The following is a 20711-nucleotide window of genomic DNA, read 5'->3' as shown; positions in this document are numbered from 1 at the left end:
AAAAGACTTCTGAGGAATAGGTGAGGGGAACAAAGGGATTCACAATGGTAAGATAAATCTGTTGAATTTGCTTGTCTTTGAGATCCCAGGATCTCCCACTACTGCCTTGGGGAATACAAGGACAAAACGACTTTCCCTGCCAGGTCATCTGGACAGCTGCAGGCACAACAGGGGAGCACACCTAGACAGCCACACATCTTTGAAGAGAAGCTGTCACAGAGCACAGGGAACAGACCTAACCGGCAAAGGCCAGGCAGGAGAGGGAGATACTTATTAACAAGAGGAGAAGCAAAGTGAGCCAGTGAAGCAAACACAGTAATTTCCCTGGCTCCTCACAGCAGTTAGTTCACACAGCAGGGCTCAAAGTAACCACAGTTTACCAGTAAAAGCTGCTCCTTTCCTTTGCCATGTAGGCAAAAGCACAAAAGTTTGCCGAGTTTGCAGATGAAGCTTGCAGTTGTAGGTTACTGTAGAGGGAAACTACAAAAACTAGGAAATATTAGTTCCTGCAAACAGTTTCCTTTCTGCAACATAGACCCATGTTATTCCATACATAAAAGGGGCAGGGCATCCCAAAAACAAGTAAACATATCTAACCTAGCCTCAGTTGAACACCCCATTTCTGCTACACAGGCTACAGCACCTGTACAAAATTACAATCTTACAGTACAAAATACCACAAGAGCTGTCTTCTACTTCCCCATGAGTGCAAACATGGAGCCTTCCAGAAGCACCAGCAACAGGCATGCTTAGCTGAGAACAGAGCCCACCCAGCTGTGTGTTCATTAGGCACTGAGGCAAGAACACCCACACAGCACAGAACAGCAGTATTTGGAAATAGTTAAGTGCAGAGGGCTAGGTAGGAGAAATGTAAAAAGCAAAACACTGCCTACCTACCACTGTTTTTTTGGCCCTGGCAGCCCTAAATCTAGACTTTAAGCACAGGACTCTCTTCTTCCTTGGCCCATGGCAAGCTTTATAGTACAATCTATTGAAGAAGATAAAAAAAAGTGCCATCCATCAAAAGGGCAGGAATAGAGAGCTACATCCAGCAGAGCAAACCTGCAGTATTACAGCAAAAAAATTTCCCCTAGAAAAGTAACTAAAGGCACAGCAATATACAACAGGTGAATGAAATCTCATCCTCATCAGGGTTGTGAGTACACTAACACAGTATGCTTGTCCTGCTCAGCCTCATCTGGGGCTTCCACATCCACCCTTTTCCATAGGTCCAAAGCTCCATTTAAGGTCAGGTCCGGGTCTTCAGCACTTACTTGAGCTATTCCTGTTTCATACCCTATCTCCCGCCTTGAAGCCCTTCAAGCCTATACTCTAGATAGCCTCGTCTCAAATTCCTTTTCCGTCTCTTACAGGCTGCCGCTTTAGGATCATGGTGTTACTTTTACCAACTCCCTTTTTTCCTGTACGGATTTAGCCAGGAGTATTCAGTAAGTTCCTGTATGGGTTCAGCTGTTTCACAGCCCACCTTTCCTGAGTACCGGGGTCAGCAGCACCGAGCTCTGCCGGCCGGGGCCGTGCCGTGCTGCTGAGGGCTCTGCCAGCGCCCAGCCTGCCCACAGCTCCCAGCTCCTCCTCCTCCCTAGAGCAACCCAGCTCCTGCTCTGCAGCCTTCCCCAGCATTCTCCTTTCGGTGGTTTAAAACGGATTGCAAGTAGGAGTAAGCTGGTGAGGGTTAAACGGACTTAAGTTTAAGTCTTCCCGCTTCCAGAGTCGAGCGGGCACTGCCGGTTTCCCAGCCCCTCTCCTGCCTTTGCAGCACAGGCAGCCGTTCGGCACCGCGCATTGCCTTGACGCGGGCACCGACACTGAGGGCCCCTGCCCATCCCCTCACGCCGGGAGCGCCGCCGGGAGCTCCCCAAACCCGCGCTGCGCGCGCCATTTGGCAGCGGCCGGGGCGGGGCCGCGGCGGCGCACGTACGCACGCATGCACGTACGCACGCATGCACGTACGCAAGCGTTAGCGCGTGCGCGCGCGGCACGTGTCGGCGTGGGCATCATGGCGGAGCGGCGCGCGGTGCCCAGCGACCTGTTCCCCCTCGTGCTCGCGTTCCTGCGCGAGAGCGGCTGCCAGGGCGCCGCGCGCGCCTTCGCCAGGGAGGCGGCGGCGGTGAGCGGGACACGGGACACGGGGGATGGGACAGGGGGGACGGGACACGGGGAACGGGGGGCGGGGGCTCATGCAGCGGCCCAGTGACTCTGGCTGACGCGGCCTCTCGCTTTAGAAGGAGCAGGACCCCAACGCGGCCTCTCTCCTGGACATCTTCACCTACTGGCTGCGGTAAGTCCCCCGGCCGCGCCCCCTCCGCCCGGCCCGCGCCCCGCAGGCCCCGCTCAGCCCTTCTCCCGCAGGTCTCCAGAGGCCAAGAAGAGAACGCTGGTCCCGAACGGCGCCCAGGCCAAGAGGAAGCCGTCCGCCAGCAGCAGTGACAGCTCCAGCGAGGAGGATGAGAAACCCCCGGCCAAGAAGCCTGGTGGGTTTGTGGGCGGCCCTGGTGCGGACGCGGTTGTGTTTGGCGTGGCCTCTCGCGTGCGTTTAGAGCTCAGCTTCAGTCGCTCTTTTAAGGTCTTTCAGCAGCTATCAGGGGTTAGGTTTGTATTGACTGATCTCGGTTTTTTGGCAGGTCTTTTGCTCATGACATGGAAGATAGGTTCATTTTAGTTAAGGGTGATCTCTATCTTGTTGAAAGTTAGGCACAGCAGGTTGTGTCCCATGCAAGATTTTAGCCATTCCAGAGAAGTGCCAGGCATCCGTATTCACCTGCTGCTTGTGTGAGGTTGCTACCCTTTTTTCTTTAGAGCTCGAGTACTAGTACTACCAAAAAATACATCCCTGTGCTGCACTTTGCTATGTGGTGAGCTGTATTTTTCCATTTTATCTGAAACTGTTCTTGTGTCTTTCATTAATCACTGTACACAAGGCTGTGTGTGTTTAGCAGTAGATTTTGCAGGAGGCAAAGAATAAATGAGGAGAGGGAGGACACAGAAAGAAAATATGTCTTCAACTTGAGCCATCCTAAAGCTGAATTTGAACTTAGATCTGATTTTTATTTGATAAGGACAGTTGTAAATATAACATAAGACAGAACTGTTTTTTTGCTCCACATTATTGAAAAGCAATCAATAATCAGGAAGTGGATTTGGTCAAAACACATTTGGGTGTCTGGAACCTTAACAAGATATTGCAGTGGTTGTCTTTGCAGTCACCTGTCTGTACTTGTTCAGCAGGCTTCTTTAAGCTGGGAGGTGTGCAGACCCAGCTAATATTATCTCAGTTTAAGGGGTGCTCTTTCTTTTTGGGATGTCCTTTTTGGTGATAGAAATTGGCACTTAAATTTGCGTGTGACAGAGATAAAGTCTAGAATGGTTTTATCTTTTTGCTTACCCATTTTGGAGCAGTCTGCCACACAGTGCTCAAGAAAGAAAGTCAGTCGTGGTTTAATGACCTTAATATATCCTTTAGCCCTAATACCCACTAGTGCAGGATATAGGTACATGAAAATTGTCAATTAACTTGTCATCAATATTTGCTGTCCCTTATTTGCAGCTAAAGCATCAGCTGTGCCCAAAGGAAAGGCAGCTCCTGCAGCCAAGAAGGCAGAGAGCAGCAGTGAGGATTCCAGTGATGATTCAGACTCGGAGGAGGAGGAGAAGCCAGCAAAGGTTGGCTTTTCTTTCCAGCAGCTTTAATGTGTGTTGGACAGTGATGAATAATAGCAAATTGAACCAACAGAATTGCATGGGGTATTGGGCTCACTAGGCCTGGACTATGAAGTGCCCGTGCTGCTGCAGATACAATGCACAAATACATTTCTGTAGTGCAATTTGGACTGGTCCCAGGAAAAACTAATTTTTTGTCCTGCTCCCAATTTGTTTTATATCCAAGTCTGGATATAAAGTCCTTGCTTATCCTAAGACTGCCAGGGCTTACTTCCTTTGCAAAGAAAGATTCAGTACTATAAGTTTGATCTTTATATATATATGTGTGTGTTTATGTAAAAAGAGAATCTTCTCTTTGCTTTTTCTTGCTGCAGTCTTGGTCTTGAAGCGGAGGCAAGGAAGAATGATGTCAGGGGAGGAAGAGTGATAGCATTGTACCCTATAGGAGACCAGCTAGAGTTGCCCAGTCAATATTTTCAGTCTTCAAGCTAGTGTGATCTGTAGAGGGAAGAGAACAGTGCCAGCCTCAGAGCTGCCCCATGTTAAGGAGGCAAAACTGAAGACTGATGTGTGAAGGAGGTTTCCAATGCATTTCTGGGAGGTTTTCTAGAGCAAAATGTTATCCCAGGATTTTCAGACCCTGACCATTAAGCAGAGTGGTGTTTTCAAATCTAAATGGTAACTTCTGTGAAAGGTAGTTGTTTCGATAGTCTGTGTATGTGTCCATCTTATTAGCCTTGTTTTCTTTTCATGACTGAGGGTTGATCTGTTTTTCCTGCTGTTTTTTAGAAAGGTGCAAAACCTGTGGTGAAGCCAGCTGGAACCAAAATCCAGCCTCAGAAGAAAGCAGAGAGTTCGAGTTCTGACTCAAGCAGCTCGGATGAAGAAGCACCAAAGAAGCAGCCACCAAAACCAGCAACACCTAAATCAGGTACCTGTTATTGTGTATCATGAGTAAAGTGCAAAAGCAAATAAGCAGGGGAGGAGTGCTGGGGGCTGTACCTACATGCAAAGACATATGTATTAACATAGCAGTCTGAAAATCTGCTTTCACTGCCATTCCACTGCCATTCCACGCAGGTCTAGTTTCTTCTGACATAGAGGTGTAGAACTGAATGCAAATAAAATGTCTGGTCCTGAGCACCACATTGTTTGAATAACTTTTTATAGGTTGCTTTTGCCATTGTCTTCCCCTCTAAAAGCAGGGAAGATCTTTATTAAGCCTTTAGTTTTGGAACTTCCCCTGAGCTAGAAGACACAGTTTCCAGAAAACTTTCTCTAAGATTGCAGTAGGATAAGCCAACAGTTTTGCAGTACTACTGCAAAAGCAGTACTACTTAATCTGCTCTGTAGGCTTCTGTGGTTCTTTTTTCTTTGAGATACTCACTGCTCAATGTAATTATCCCTCATCTACATAGCATGTTTTACAATGTCCCTTTTTACTTCTCTCAAAAGGAAATAAAGCTGCCCAGGCAGCCACCAAAGTTGTCAATGGAAAAGCAGCAAGCAGTAGCAGCAGCAGCAGCAGTGAAGATTCTGATGAGGAAAAGGCTGCACCAAAAAAGGTAAATTAGACTATGAAAAACTTCATGAACAATGTAGAAGTCTAGTAACACTGGGTATTATCTTGCAGGCACAGACTACTCAGATTGACATAACTCTTACTCCTGCTTCTCCTTCATATGGTGGGGTTACGTGTTGTAGCATCTCTCCATGTACTGCATTCTTCCCTAATACCTCCTTACTACTTTCTCTGCTCCTTCCTTTACAGGAAAACATCTTGTTGTGTCATAACCATATTGTGTCTCCATTATATAAAGTTGCTTTGGCCTGACTCTTTAATGTTTAGCTGTTTGAGTTTTCCACTAGCAAGTGTTTAAAAATGTTTCCTGCAACACAAAAATAATCATAGTTGTTTTGTTTTCCACTCGCAAGTGTTTAAAAATGTTTCCTGCAACACAAAAATAATCATAGTTGTTTTTAATCATGTGGCAGTTGCTAAATTTCAGTCAGTCCTCTGCCCTTGTGTCCAGAGGAGTTCATCATTAGGGGTTCATGGAGCAGAAAACAATAGCAGAGGAGCTAGAAAGATAATGATTCTCATGTGCTTCTTAAAATTTGCATTTGAGAGTATCTGTTAATCTTTTTTCCTTTGTCTTGAGAATTTGCTCTTAAGTGAGGCATGGAATTAAACAAGATCCAGTTGTCCCCACAAGATTTCTGAAATTTCCTTTTTTAATGTGTATTTCTTTTGATAAGGCTGTTCCCAAGAAATCACCTCTGCCAAAACCTGCAGCCACTCCAGCATGTCCAGGGAAAACCAAACGTGCCAAGAAAAGTTCCAGCAGTGAGGACTCATCTGACAGCTCAGACGATGAAAAGCCACCTGCAAAACAAAAGCCAAAATCTGGTGGGTAAAAACTACTAAATAGGTTTTTTTTTGTGAAGTATCCAGGGCTGTTCAGTTGCAGTCCAGCTGATGGGTTAAATGGCCCTCTGCTCAGTGTGGTATAATGTCTTTAGGCTTCCAGTAGAGAGCTGGTCTGAGCAGAGGGTCAGTCATCCAAGGTCAGTCTGACTCTCTGGCTCTCTCAGAGAATTTGAGAAGGCAATACATGTAAACAATGAAAAATTGACATATCTGATTTTTGTTCTGTAAAAGTTTGCTGACAAGCTCCTGTTCTTCTAAAAGTGCAGAGAAAACTTTTGCAGAGATGGTTGCGTCAGCTGAACCCCAAGAGGAGAGTTAACTCAGTAGAAACAAGGAGGTAGCTGAGGGGTGGGTATAATCTTTCAAACTATAAGCTAGAGTTGGATTGTAGCTACAGAAGGGGAATAAATGGAAGTGACTAGCAAAAGTGCTTTATTCTAACTACAACAAACACCTTGTGCTGCTCACATTATCATGCAGGCATCTGAATACAGTGTTTCTCTTCATAGGTCCATACAGTGCTGTACCACCTCCTCAAGGAACACAGGCAAAGAAGGGCCTTGCTAAAGCTCCTGCAAAAAAGGCTGAGAGCAGTGACTCTTCAGACAGTAGTGATGAGGCAGAGCAGGCGCCCTCAAAGGCAGAAGCAGGTATGTTATGAGAAGGAGAGGCTGCAGGGGAAGTATTACTTTGTGCCAAAAAGGGTTTTTTTGCACGGTCTTGGCTTCCTTGAAAAAGCCATTTCTCTTTACTCTATGTTGCTCTTTGCTCTTCTGGAAGCTTCTAGTTTGAAGGCATTCTAAACAACACTGTACAGCTTGTAGATCTGAACTGTGGTCAGGTTGCATTTGCACATTTCTATTTGAAAAGTCATTGGGATCTAATTTAGTGAGAATAAGCCAAGTTCTTGCATGGCTTCCAATAGGCTGGTTGAGGGGCTGGTGTAGTGAGAATGGAGCTTTTTCACATCTGCTGAAGTCTGGATCTTGAGACAAAGGTTTGGTGTGGATGTGGCCTATTAATTTTAAACTTGCATTTGCAGGCAAAGCAGTAGTAGCTAAAACAATCCCTGCCGCCCAGAAGAAAGCTGTGACTAGTAAGAAGGCTGAATCCAGTTCTGACAGTGACTCAGGTAATTCAAGAAATTAAGTTCTGATTCTTTTGTGTTAATGTTTTTGCTGGCCAAGTTGCTCCATAGTGGTGTATCTAACAGCCTTAGTGTATGAGCTTAAAAGCTTCAGAGTCTCCATGACTAGCAAGATATGAAATTGAAAACAGCAGCCTGCTACTCAAGGTGGAGCGTGACCATGAGACAAGACTGTTGGCCAGTGTAGAAAAGTCTCCAGATTGCTGGTTGGAAAGGGCAGGGAACTGTGAATTAGGTTTCTCACAGAAGTTTAGTGGTTAAACCGTTCTTGAGCATCTGTGTCTTGAGATTTTTGGGGTTTGTTACTCCATTGTGTTTGGAGAAGTTTCTGAAATAAAAATGTAATCACCATATAAAGTTCAAAATAGCCTTAGAAGATGCCTCCCTTCGTCTGATGTGACCCCAGAAATGGGAGCAGTGTACTTTGTCTCTCGTGTCAACCAGGTTTGAGGTTTGGTGTTTCCCATGTAAGTTCCCTATGTGCTACAATTTCCGGACTGGGTAGCAGCTGCCAGTCTGTCTGCAGACAGCTAGCCCTAGCACTAGGTTGTATGACACTCCAGTGAGTTGCAGCTGTTCTGTGTTTTCTGGTTTTGTTACCTAGTTTCTCTCAAAATTGTCAAGTTTTTGGTTGCTGTTGCTAAAAGTATTCAGAAGTACTGGAATAGATCAGGTTTAGTATTCCAGATCCATGTAGCACAAACAAAGGTGTATTTGTACTCGAGAGTCTCCATTTTCAATCTGCTGCTTTCTCATCTGTTAGAGGAATTAGCTAAAATGAGATACTGTGCTGTTGCTGCCTCACTTTATATGCTTTGTTAACTTTATCTCTTAATTTTTGCATGTTTTTTCTGATCCTTACCACATAGATTCTTTTTTCAACGTTTCTTCTCCCCAGGTTTGATGATACTGATACTTTAGATATCTAAAGTTATTTATTCAGTACCTCTTCTCTTACATTATTCTCCAAATATTTACTTCCTTGTGCATGCATTAGTGAACAACTTAAGCTGTTTCCACTTTCTCCCAGCAAAAAAGATGGGTGGAAAAATGAATGCTGTCCCTTGACTGTTCAAGTGTTCATCAGTGCCAGTTAACTTGTGGCTCAGCCTTTCACTTACTTACCCATAAATGATATACATGTTACCACTAAAGTAACTTGCACATGAGGCCTATTAACTTGAAGAACTTTTTTTTTTCGTTTGTTTTTTTAGATTCTAGCTCTGAAGATGATAAAAAGAAGGCAGGGAATAAGCTCCCTGCTAAACAACCTGTGATAAAGAATACTTCCAAACCAGCAAAAGTAGTTGTCAAGCCTGGACAAGCAAAGAAAGACTCCAGTTCTTCCTCAGACAGCTCAGGTATTGGGGTGGGAGAGAAGGAGAATTTCTACATGTGTGTTGTTCTGGTTCAGACCTTTGTGGTCTGGGGGTGCCGTTGGACAGGAATACCCATTGCAACGTTGTTCCAAGCAGATGATGAAGCATACTGTGTGTCAACACTGAATCTGAACGTTAGCCTTGTGTTAAAGGAATGGTACTTAGCCTTGATTGCTCCTTTTATTTCCATTCTAGATTCTGATAGTTCTGACAAGAAGGCAGCTCCTGTGAAGCCCACAACTAAAGCAGCAACCCCTGCAGCAAAGAAGTCACCAGCTGCCACAAAGAAAGCACAAAGTAGCTCTGATTCAGATAGCAGCTCCAGCAGTTCAGAGGATGAGAAGAAGAAGAAAGGCCCTCCAGCTAAACCAGCTGGTAAGGTGGCTAAGCCACTGTCCAAACCTTCGACTCCAGCTCCCAAAGCAGACACATCTGACTCTGATAGCTCAAGCAGTGAAGAAGAAAAGCCAGCAGGGAAACCAGCCACTAAATCTACAGGAGCAGCAAAAGCAACTGTGGGAAAGAAGGCAGCTGCTTCTAGTAGTAGCAGCAGCTCATCAGACAGTTCCAGTGAAGAGGATGGGAAGCCCAAAAAGGCAGTGAAGGGAGTGCAGAACGGTTCTAAAGCCACTGCCTCCAGAGAGAAAGCAAAAGCGTCTGCAGTAGCTGCAAACAACATGAAGTCTAAGCCAGCTGGTGGCAGCAGTAGTAGCAGTGAAAGCAGCTCTGAAGAAGAGACTGGAAAAGTCAATGGAGGTATTACCAGCAGTGTGGGAAGTGGGTCTGTCAGGCAGTGTTACTGAGCTAAGCATGAATGGAAGACTTTCTGAAACAGTACTCATTCTAATCTCTGTGTTTGTGCCATTTGGTGCAGTAGTAAGAGGGAAGGGCTGGTTTTGAATTTGGTGGGATCTTTTTTGTCTGCATTGAATAGTTGCTGACAGTGAAATTTGTGGTAATGTGAAGTACATTTCTGTGTAGTTGTTGCCAGTTGCCATCTGTGCATGCACAAGATTTAGTGACAGCAAAGCAGACTGCTGGAGGACCTTGTCTGTGTGCAGTGGGACACCACAGTTGATGCCCTGGTGCATAATCTCTATCTTTAACCCTCCAGGAAGAAAAACTACTAGTGATGCACTAGTGATGTGTGCAGGTACATATGTTATGAATCCAAAATCTGGCAAATTTTGGCTGATAGAACTCTCAAGTATGCAAAACCATTCATATGGGGCTATCCTATTGCATAAAATTTTATCCATTAGGATAGGATGGGGAGGTCCTCGCTGACTCAGAACTGTTAGTGTCTGGTACAGCAGTCTGTTTTCTGGGTGAAGTAATGCAGGCAGCAGTTCTCACACCTGTGTCAACATTGGGTTTGCTTTCTGGGGAACAGAAGCCTTTACTTTTCTCAACGCTGCCTTTAAAGTTCTGCTGCTGTACATCTAACAGGCACAGTTGGGAAGAAACAGAAGAGGGAAGATGTTCAGGAGCCAGAAACACCACACAGTAAAAAAGCAAAGATCAAAGCCAAAACGCCACACACAGTTCCCAAGGTGAAACGGGTGAGTGAGGGTGGACTGTGGCAACTGCCTGAAGAGGCATCTCTGCCTTCTGAACAAGTAGGCTGGTTTGGGCTTTTTCTGCATGGTTGGGCCCACAGGATTATTTGTATTTTTACTGTATCCTTAAGTACTCTAACCTTGTCTGGAGAGCCCTAGGGAGTGCACATAACCTAATATTCTGGCAAAAGCTTGATACACTTGCACAGGAGCACTCCTGAGCTGTCTGATCTGAAGTGGGGAAGGAATGATGAATCTGAGAAACACTTAAAGATTGAGGTGACGTGAACAGGGTTTTGTATTTGCAGGGCAAGGAAGGAGGTTGTTACTAAAGGAACATTGTGTGTTTGTATGTGATTACTGTATCTCATTTTCTTTTCCAACAGCCGTCCTCTCCCTTCCGCCGCGTAAGGGAAGAAGAGATTGAGGTGGATGCCCGTGTGGCTGATAACTCATTTGAAGCAAAGGTAGGGCTAGGTGGTGCCAGAGTGGTAACAATTTGTCTCTGAGAGTACATGACTGGAGAGCAGCCTCGGTGTGCTTCTGGGGAGGGGTTTTGGTGAGACCTTCTTCCACCAGGAGGCGCCTGGAGAGTGGTATCAGCTCCTGTGTGGATGAGCTGGGCTTTGCTGGGTACGGGGAAGTGCAAAGCATTGCCCTCACTCTCTTGGGTACTGACTTGAATTTCTTTTTCCCCCCTCTGTCCCTCACAGAAAGGAGCAGCTGGCGACTGGGGTGAGAAAGCTAACAACATCCTGAAATACACTAAAGGCAAATCTTTCCGTCATGAGAAAACAAAGAAAAAGCGAGGCAGCTACCGTGGGGGCACTATATCAACCCAAGTCAATTCCGTCAAGTTTGAAAGTGACTGAGAATATTGGAGTTCATAAACCATCTGCTCACCAGAACACCTTGGACGGGCATATGGACATTATGGGTGTCAAGCCTGCCTGGAATGCTAACTCCCCTAGTCCCTTGTGGGGCAGGCAGCTCCAGTGTAGGCATGTGGGAGAATGGTTGGATGTTTCCCCATTTTATTTCTAATTTTTAGTCTCCTAATTTGAAACCATCCTTAAGCTGGTGTTATTGGCACCACTAGGGTGACCGCCAAGACTTATATTTTCTACAGTCTTATTTTGAAAGGCTGGCAGTGATTTTTACTTTTGGTTTCCTGCTCATGTAGTAGAAGAAAGAGAAATCATTGTCCTGTATTTTAACCTCCCATTTCTTTTTCAGCCAGTTTAACTCTCATACGTTTGAAGAGGCAAGTATTGTCACTTGCCTCTGACTAGTTACTGTAAGAACAACAACTGATTTGAGCGCTCTGGCTGTACTCCCCAACCCCACCTGACATTTCAAGTTTACCCTTGTAGTGTGACAGGGTTCCTTTTCTGTTTTGTTTTGTGGTTTCACCTTGCAATAAATACCTGCTTTCCTCTTCCTTGCACTCCTGTGGAGGCCACTAACCAGAATACTTGGAGAAGCAGTCTCTAAATATGGTTTAGTAGTTGAGTAACAGTATCGATTACAGTTACAAGGTGGGCACTATTGTCAGAAAGACCAAGGTCTATAGTGCTGTGGCACTCTTAATAACACTTCCGTTAGTGTAGCTGGGGAGTGAGGTTGTACAGAAACTTGACTGCATGGGGGTTGTGAAGTTTCACTTGATGGGAAGGGATAAGGAGACTAAGGAGATGAAGGCCTCTTAGCAAAAGGCAGAGGTGGATAAGCAATGTTACTGTTTCAGAGGCTCTGGCTGCAGTGTGGCATTACTCCTTATTCTGTCTGAACATAAAATAAGCCAGTTGACATTTACTGCTAGCAGTGTGAGCTGGAGCTTGTTCGCAGTCAAGGTGAATGTATCATTAATGCCTTAAATTTCTGAGTTGGATCACTTGGTCTTTGATCTGTTTTCAATCTGTTAAATCCTTCTTGAGAAGTAAAATGCCAGTTTCCCCCTAGCACAAACCCTGGTGCTGTATGAAGTACCAGCTACAAGTGTATGTTTAATATGGGCAGCCACAAAGAAGTTGAGAAACTTGCAGCCTAAACTGAGATTTCATGAGCAATTGACAGTATAATGGTGTACTGAGGGGTGGGCTTGCATTCACACAGCTGTGTGACTGTTTCCTTACTTAGGTGCAGCTTGCATCTGGTAGAAAATATTCCTCCTCTGTTAGGTGGGTTAACTAGTTTGAGGAGCAGGGGGTTGAGCCCACAACCAGCATGAGTTGAATAGTGGTAGTGCATGTTTGGGAAATGGAGTAGTGGGCTGTGAAATGTGCTTACCCCAAGTGATGAAACTGCCAGCCAGAGAGGTAGTGCAGGGCCTGATTTCCATGTTTCCATTCCCTCCCCAAAGGGTGCCAATGAGAAGAGCCTTGTTACAGGAAGCTGTGTTTGTGTGCAAAGCAGTGTCACCTAATTGAGGGTTGGGATGAGACTTGATGAGCCACCCCCATGTACAAGTAGCAACTTTTTCCAGTGAGCATTTTTCAGGACTTCCCCCCGAGCTTGCACAATCACAGGGGCCTGGATACAAGGCTACAGTGCAAGGGGCCAAGGAGACCATGGTTATTACAAGAAAGTAAAGGTTAGAGGCCAAAGGAAGGTGGGAAGAGTATTTTCTGCATGGGGATTTGAACATCATCTTGTCATTTGCCCTCTTTTCTGTTTATCAGGAACTTACATTTGAAACTGTTTAAAATACTTTTATGATTTGAGGTTTTTAAAAAAGTATAAAATGTGAGAATTTAATGTGTCAAAAAATAAACATTGCTGCCTTTGTAGTCTGAGTGGATCTGGTAGTTAAAGATAGGGATAGTGAGTGGGAAAAGGGAGAGTACCAGTGCTTGGGGGTAACAGCACTGTCTCAACATCTGTCTACAACTACTTCTTGTCATCTTACTTAAATGATTGTGGACATGTAATGGACCTTCAGAAGTAAAAGGTGGCCTGTGCAGCTGGCTGGTGAGTGACTGAGAAATTCGCGTAAGATGCTAGAAGCTTATATCAAAAACTGAGACTGCACAGGTCCCTTCCCATCAGAATATCTCGTCAGGTCTTCTCAGATATTGCTGCCAAATCAGCTGTATGGCAGTTGGCCATATAAGCACCAGCATATAGGAAGAAGAAAGAATAGGCATAACTGAAAAACCCTGTATATATCTGGTTAAAATAACTGATTTGTGTCCCCTTAGATTGCTTCTTCTCTCTGTGCAAGGAAAATAAACTTACTGATAGGTGGGGCCTTGTGGAGATCTTGAATGCCATAACGCTCAATTTTACCCCTTGCACTGTGGTTCTCTGGAAAGGGTGGGGTGATGCACCATGTGCATTGAGCTCTGTGTTGCTCTGTAACCAACACTCTGCCACAGCCTTCCACCTTGAATGTGATGCTGTACGAGAAGTTGTAATGCTATCTGAAGTTCCAGCACAGGATGCAAAGAATCTCATTAGCCTTGCTGGAGATCAGCACCTGACTGAGCAAGTGCAACAAGTGTTGGGGTGGGAAGTGCTTTGTGAGACTCTCAAAATGACATGCTTGACACTCCTGAGAAAAACTGGTCCTTTCACAAGATTTTGCAGCTGCTAGACATATTTAGCCTACATCTCTGCTCTACTGCTGTTGTAGGGGCCGGTTTCCCTGTGCAACAGTGGTGCAGTTACAGCTGTTATTAGTGCTGGAACTGGACCAACAGGGCATCCCCCGTCTGGTGTGTGCTGGAACAGTGTCCCTCACATCCCGACTCCCTTGTGCACCGCCCTTTCCCTATCTGTGTTCCGATTGCCCTCTTCTCAAGGGGGGGGTCATGCCCTGGGGGTGTCCGGGCAGCGGTCACTGGGGCGATGCTCTGACGGCGATGAGATGCACTGGCGGGGCCGGAGGCACAAGCTGCAGCGCTGCCCCGCTGCCCGTCGAGCTGCCGGGGCAGCGGGTGCGGCTCTCTGCGCCCACCGCGTCCCCTTCCCGCCCCGCCTTCGTGCCACAGCCCCGGGGTCGGCTCGGCCCGGGGTGCGGCCCGTGGGCTGGGGCTGCGCCGCCCGGCCCCACCTGCGCCCGCCGGCTTGAAAGGGGAAGGCGGGCGGGTGGCGGCTGCATCCCTCCCTTCCTCCCTCTCTTCCCTCCCACTTCCCGCAGCGCCGCGCCTCTCACTCGGGCCGCGCTCCGCCGGGACTCGCTGCAGGTGGGTGCCGGCACCGCGGCGGAAGGGCGGGCGCGGGCGGCCCGGGAGGAGCTGCGGCCGGTGCTCCTCGGCGCGTCCCCACGGCGAGGCTGCTCGGCTCCGCAGCGGCGGCGCTGCCGGGCTGCCGTGCCCTGCCGGGCTGCCGTGCAAGGAGGGTCCTTGCGCCCTGCGGCGCGGCGGGGTCGGTGGGATGCGCGGGCGAGGCTGCCAGCTGCGCTCCGGGTGAGCGCTGTAGGGCTGAGCTGGGCTGATGGCACCTGAGCGCTGCCCAGCCGGGGGGACGGGGACACGGACTCGGTGTGAATTCTCGTCTGTCAGCCTGGTCCCGGCTCTACCCGGACGCGTGTGTGCAGCCCGGCTTGCTCCAGCGAGGCTGCTGACGGGCGCGAGTTCAGCGTCTGCTTCAACGCGCAGCACCAGAGCCTTGGCCCACGGACACGCGTTCAGAGCGCTTTTGTGTAACTTGCTTCATCTTCCTTTAGAAGATTACATCTCAGGAGTATCTTCCATCTCCTGTTCTGCCTCCTCTTCCTATGCAACCCTCTTCAACCTCTGTTTACGGCAGCTCAGCCAGGTCTCATTCCTCTGGCGTGCTCAGAGCCAAGAAGTTCTTTGGTTTGGTTGTGGGTTCCTTTACGTGAGGGCGTCAATTGTTTCATTGAAGATAAGACTCACCCCTAGCTTCTCTACTCCTGTAACTCTGTCAAATGTGATCAGACTTGTCTGTCAGGACTTTGTCAGTCCCCATAGCTTTCTACACAAGATTTCACAACCTCCTGGGGTGTTTAATAACTTTTCTTTAAATGTGATGCTTCTCTGCAGAAAAAAGCTGAAATGACAAGGCAGTAAATGGGAAGACTTTTCCTCCCCATTCCTCTTGACTGCTTCTCTAAGGTTTGGTGCACCTGTATCTTCCCAGTTTTCTCTGCAGTCTGAATAACTTATTTGAGTGTCATACAAACATAATTTCTTCTTAAGACCAAATAATGCTCTGCCCTGTCATGTGCTCTCACTTTGAGGTCTATGGCTCACATGACTATTTGGAAATGGCCCCAAGCTCTTCTTTCCTTTTCATCCAGGGATTACAAATAATGTTCTGACTTGCTTCCACACTGCAGACCTCAGATCACTCACAAGGGGCACAGTCTCACATTAGCTGCTCTGTCTTGCAACCGTGTTGTAAGCAAGAGAAAAAGGCTGTCCGGAAGAACTTGTTATTGCAGAGCACCCTGGTGTCACAAACCATCTCTGTTCCTTTCAGAAGACAAACAGGAAGCCTGTGGATATTGAATGGGGGAAATCTCACTGCCCAGACAGATTTAATGTATGATGAGGGGCCAGGTGGGGAAGCAGATGTGTGGTGTCTGACACCATCCCCCAGCTCAAGGTGTGTGTAGTTTCAAATACGTGAAGATGTGTGTAGTTTCAATCACTGTGACAAGCTGAGATCCAGATCTTTATTTCTTTTCTCAGTTGTTATGGACCAGTATTTCCTTTAGTATCATGGTTCCCTGGCAGTGATGATCTATCATCTGGCAACATCCTGCTAGCCCACAGATTCCCACCTTGCCTGTAGAACTTCCTCCATAAAACTCTAATGAGACAGGAAGGATGTTGAAGATGGTCCAAAGTACCAAAACTTAGGAACTGTTTGGGGACTACATAAATTTTTGTCCAAAATAGATAAGTCAGAGCACTTCTGGTGTTTTGTGGCAGCAGTAGCACCAATGTGGTGAAAGGTATAAATCATTCTGATGCTGACCTGATCACTGCTGTGATTGTTCCCTTTGGTCCTTTGGGGATCTTGGCTTCCTTCATTCTCTGTGTTTGTAGTGGGCTGCCATGAATATTTAGAAGGAAAAATGCTAGAAATGGATGTTGTTTTGAGCAGACCATCTGTGCCCTATTCAGTCTGTGTGCAAACAACATTAAAAAAAAAACCCTCAGGGATGTAGACTGCCAGGGGATCCTTATCCCTCTCTGAAGGGTTTTTTTCTTTATCTTTGTTTTCTATACTAAAATACTAATGCTAGCATTGCTGTACTCGATATTAGTAAGCTGTAGTGCTAATATAAATGTTTTAGTGTTACTGTAATTTACCAGGTGACTCTGGTTAAGTCAGAGTCTGTGATAAACCAAAACCAGAGCACAGAAGCCCACCAAGACTGGGCTGGATATGATTGACGGTTGAACTTCCCTATTTCAACCTGTGCTTTGTTTGCTTTGTACGGTATTGTATCCTCTAGGTTTTTACTAGGGACTCCCCTGGGCAGCCCCTGCTTGTAGTGTAACATCCTCCTGCAGTGACAAAGTTGCTCTTGGAGCTGCATAGCTGCCTGCTTTCACAGAGTCTTGGCTTCCATAAGTTAGCTGCAGCTAGGCTGGCTGTCACAGTGTGATGGTAGCAGATGATCCTGGCTTTTTGGATCATACCAAACAGAACAGGCAAACTTCAGTATCTTATTCCAGGAAGAGTTTAGAGCATCCAGGTGAAGATTTTTTTTGCTTTTTAATTAATTCTGCTCCTTTGTTAACTCCTGAGAAGTTTTCAGTGAAAACATTTCTTACTGTGGGCAAGAGCTGCACAGAGACTAGGATGCAGGAGGGGAAATAATTCAGTCCCATGTATATGGGCTTCCAGGTCCTGGGCAGGAACTAGGTAATATAAAAAAGTGAGGGAGAGATATAAATGGCAGTCCTTGCATTTGAGCCTGCTCATAGCCCTTTCTTTGTGGGGTTCTTTGCCTAGACTGCTTGCTGTGAGAGGTTTTAGTACTTCAGCCTAATAAAAGGCACCTGAATTAAATTGGAGCCATAGCTTTTCAGTTATTTCACTTAAGTTGATTGGTGTAATTTTCCATCAATATCAAAGCCATACCCTGTTAAACAGGGCAAAATCATGGGACTAGTTTCAGCCCAGTAAGAGGTTTCTCAAGGGCATTTCAGAGGGTTGTGCCCTCTCTACTCCCTTTCTGCTGCCTCACTTTTCAGTGCCAATGCATTGCTGTGGCTTTGAAAGCAATCTCCCTGCAGCTGCAGGTGGACAGTTGTGCAGGGTAGGGGGGATGCTGCTGCTTGCTGCGAGTCTCAATTTCCCAGGTCCTGCTTTTACTGAGGTGCTGCTCTGCCCTGAATGCTGAAGCGCTGGAACTTACCAGCACTTGTGGTGTGGGCTTTTCCAGCAGTTCCCTTGAACCCTTACTCTGGGTGTCAATGTTAACTGTGATGTTAGGGCCATTGCTCTGTGTAGATCAGCCAGCTGGCATGGCTCTGCCAAGCACTTGTCATGAAAACAGGGAAGGGTCTATTCTCTCTTTGCAAGCCTTCCCCTTGCAGTGGCAGGGTTATTTTTGCAGTATTTATGTGATGTAGCCATTAGGACTTCCAGACCTCAGACAAGGTGATGGTTCTGTCTACTCTGCTCTCAGGTTTAGTGTGGGATCTGTCATTTACTTTTTGTCATTTACTGGATTTTGCACCTCTGACAAGGCACAAGCTGTGAATTCACCTTCCCAGAGAATCACATTCCTGTGCCCAGGTGTTTGAAGATTTCTGAAGACCACCTGCCTGCAGCAGCTGAGCTCCCATAGCCAGAGATCTGGGCTGAGCCTGTGCTGCACTGGCCACAGCAGCTGCCCAGGCTGGAGGATCCTGCTGCAGAGCTCATAAAGCAGCTTTTTTGTTCAGTGTTAGTAAGAGGTAAACCAGCAAGGTGAGCAGGTGGATTTTAAGCCTTCCCTAAACTGGGCCATTTACCTTGTGTAGGTCTGAGCCTTCCTTCCCCTTTGCCATCAACCTGAGACTTCAACAATGACTAGCTGCTGAACAAGCCCTTGTGCCCTTTTTGCTGGTAGTTAGCCTTCATTTTATCCCAATAGCACTAAAAATCAAGGGTGTGTTTGTGTATCCAGCACAGCTCTAGGGCTGAAGCTATGACCAGGGTACGTTTCTGGGCATGGACAGAGCAGAGATTATCTCTGGTGGTATTGAGCTGAAGTAGGAAAAAAAGTCTCTTCCTGCAGCCTGGCATCCTCTCACCTCTTAGCAAGATTTACAGCCTCCCTTATTGCTTGGGCAGGGAGAAGAGGTTCCTGAGCCAGCACCTTTAGGGACTGCTCCTGATTTTGGAAGAGGTGAAACCACCAAGAGCAGTTTGCAAGTCTCACTGTGTCAGCATCTGCCCCTGACCTGAGGGCTGAGATTGACAGCTTACTTGTCATTTGGATTTTGGTAGTCTCCAGAGGGTCTTGGCTGAGCTGAGGGTCTCAGCAATATCTGGCATGTAGGTCCATGGCAAAACACAGTCCTTGCTGAAGATGGGTGACAATTTTTTCTTTAAATAACTATACCTTTTACCTGGACTATTTCTTAATCTTTTTTCTTGTTGCCCAATGAGAAAACACCCTACCCCACGTATAAAACCTCTTCTACTCTTCTTGGCATACTTATGTGCGTGTAGGAAGGACCCACTAGGTGCCCCAGGACAAGGCTGTGTCTGCTTCTGTCCTTAACTCCCTGCCATCCCAGAGGTGATCAGGAGTACATGGCTGCCATCCTTCCCTTGCTTCCTGGAAGCAGCATGTGCTCCTGGATCTGCTGTGAATGTCATAGCCAAATGCTTTACCTTCCTGGTGTTGGGCAGGATTAATTCCCTTTGGGCCTCTCAAGTAATCTGAGTACCAGACCAGCTCTGTGGGCTGTAGCTCTGTTGTGACCAACACTTTGTCACAGACCAGCCTGTTTCCTGCTGTTAGGGAGGCAGGATGCTGGGCAGATCCTTACTTTCCTTACAGAGCTTATGCTTTCTTCTCTCCAGCCCATCACCTTTGTCTACATTGTCCTGGAGCTCTTGTTCTGTGGGTCCAACTACCCTCTTGGTATCTGTTAGCTTTTCTCATGTTTCTTATCACTTGTGCAGGTACAGCCACACAGTTGACCCTGGGTGGGAAGGATGGGAGTCCAAGCACTAGCAGGAATTTGTTGGGGAGGGTCCCAACCAGCAGCTGCTCTGTTTCTTTCCCATGTCCTGTCCCCACATGGGACAAGAAAGCACTGGAGGGCAGGTTTCTTCTCCCATGTCTGCACCCTCATGTGCTTAGTTTAGCCAGAGAGAGGCCTGCTGAGGGTAGTCTGAAGATTGTATTTAGGGGAATCTTGCCCATTACTTTCTTTCCCACCTCTTACTTGATCAAGCACTATTGGAGGAGCTGTCAGAAAATCTTGTACCAAATTACACTCTACCACATCCCTGCAGCCCCACTAGGGCTTAGTGTGTGGGGGCCATCCAAAATCCCCTTCTAGTTGTTCTAGCTGTAACTTCTTCCTCTTCCCACTGCTGCTTCCTAGCATGTCTGAACTGGGTTCTCAGAAAACTACTCTGCTTCTGACTATTCCCAAATAATTATCACATAGTTCTTCTCCCAAAATAATGCTAGGTGTGGGTGAGGCGCGTTCGCTTCCAGTGATGTAGCAACATCCCTTACACAACAGAAATCTTGGGTGTTTCACCAAACTGAAGAGGGGATGACGGCTTTAGGAGTGTGACTAAGGGGCGTCAGTGTGCCACAGGTGTTGCATGTCATCTCTGGGATTGCTTTCTGGGTTTGCCTTCTTCTAGTGGATGAGTGTCCTGGCACCCACTTTCCTTTCCCAGCCCTTTCCCCAGAGCCTCCCATGACTGATCCATCCTGGATCAGCTCTCTGTCCAGACTGTTGCTGTGCTCTCTGGGTTGTGGTTCCTCTCAGTGGGTCCTGCTGTGACCTGGACTTGCTCCTGCCCTGTTTGTGCTGAGCAAGGCGCCTTGCCAGCCATGTGAGGGCCAAAGCCAGAGCACACCTCTTGGCATTTCTACCAAGCTCTGCAGGCCTTCCTGCGAGCTTGCACAGACATCAAGGCCTCAGAGAGAACCAGCTGTTCTGGCTGGACAGAAATAAAAATAAAATCCAGCTGAGCTGGTTCTATAGCGGTAAACAGGGACTGAGCAGCAAGTGTCCCTGCTGGTGCTGTGACCCAGCCACTCACTCTCACTAACTCTCTGTGAGTCAGTCTGCTAGTTTTTGAGCCTTAGGAGCACAGAGAAGAGGTTTTCTGGAAAATTCCCCTGATATCTGACTTTGGTTGTTGGGGTATTTTTGTGGGTTTGTTTCTGGTTTGTTTTTTTTTTTTAGGGCAAGGCAGAGTGAATGGGGATGGATGTTCCCCAGTGAAGAACTCCAGACTGCTCTCCTTTCCCAGCTCACGAGTCCTGGCTTGCAGCTACAATCCTAACTGTTTTTGCTGAGTGCATGACACAGATACTACATTAATGGCATGTTTGTCTCCTTGCAGTG

General features: G+C 46.9%; 1 protein-coding gene across 2 annotated transcripts; it reads left to right on the top strand.

Moving 5' to 3' along the window:
* Nucleotides 1-1989: 1989 nt before the first annotated feature.
* NOLC1 (nucleolar and coiled-body phosphoprotein 1) lies at nucleotides 1990-12989 on the top strand. 2 transcript variants are annotated; one of them, XM_041461401.1, is made up of 14 exons: nucleotides 1990-2128; nucleotides 2244-2299; nucleotides 2371-2492; nucleotides 3566-3681; nucleotides 4468-4609; nucleotides 5134-5243; nucleotides 5938-6088; nucleotides 6619-6759; nucleotides 7152-7241; nucleotides 8471-8617; nucleotides 8831-9391; nucleotides 10085-10197; nucleotides 10581-10661; nucleotides 10908-12989. In XM_041461401.1, the coding sequence occupies exons 1-14, from the start codon at nucleotides 2018-2020 to the stop codon at nucleotides 11064-11066; spliced, it is 2100 nt and encodes a 699-aa protein (XP_041317335.1). In that variant the 5' UTR covers nucleotides 1990-2017; the 3' UTR covers nucleotides 11067-12989. The 2 variants fall into 2 exon arrangements, with proteins under 2 accessions (XP_041317335.1, XP_041317336.1); XM_041461402.1 differs by lacking the exon at nucleotides 10085-10197 and having other exon boundaries at nucleotides 10908-11048.
* The last annotated feature ends 7722 nt before the right edge of the window (nucleotides 12990-20711 follow it).

This window comes from Pyrgilauda ruficollis, unplaced genomic scaffold, assembly GCF_017590135.1.
Source record: "Pyrgilauda ruficollis isolate IOZ18807 unplaced genomic scaffold, ASM1759013v1 scaffold15, whole genome shotgun sequence".
Taxonomy (NCBI): domain Eukaryota; kingdom Metazoa; phylum Chordata; class Aves; order Passeriformes; family Passeridae; genus Pyrgilauda; species Pyrgilauda ruficollis.
This window is presented reverse-complemented; position numbering and strand designations above follow the sequence as displayed.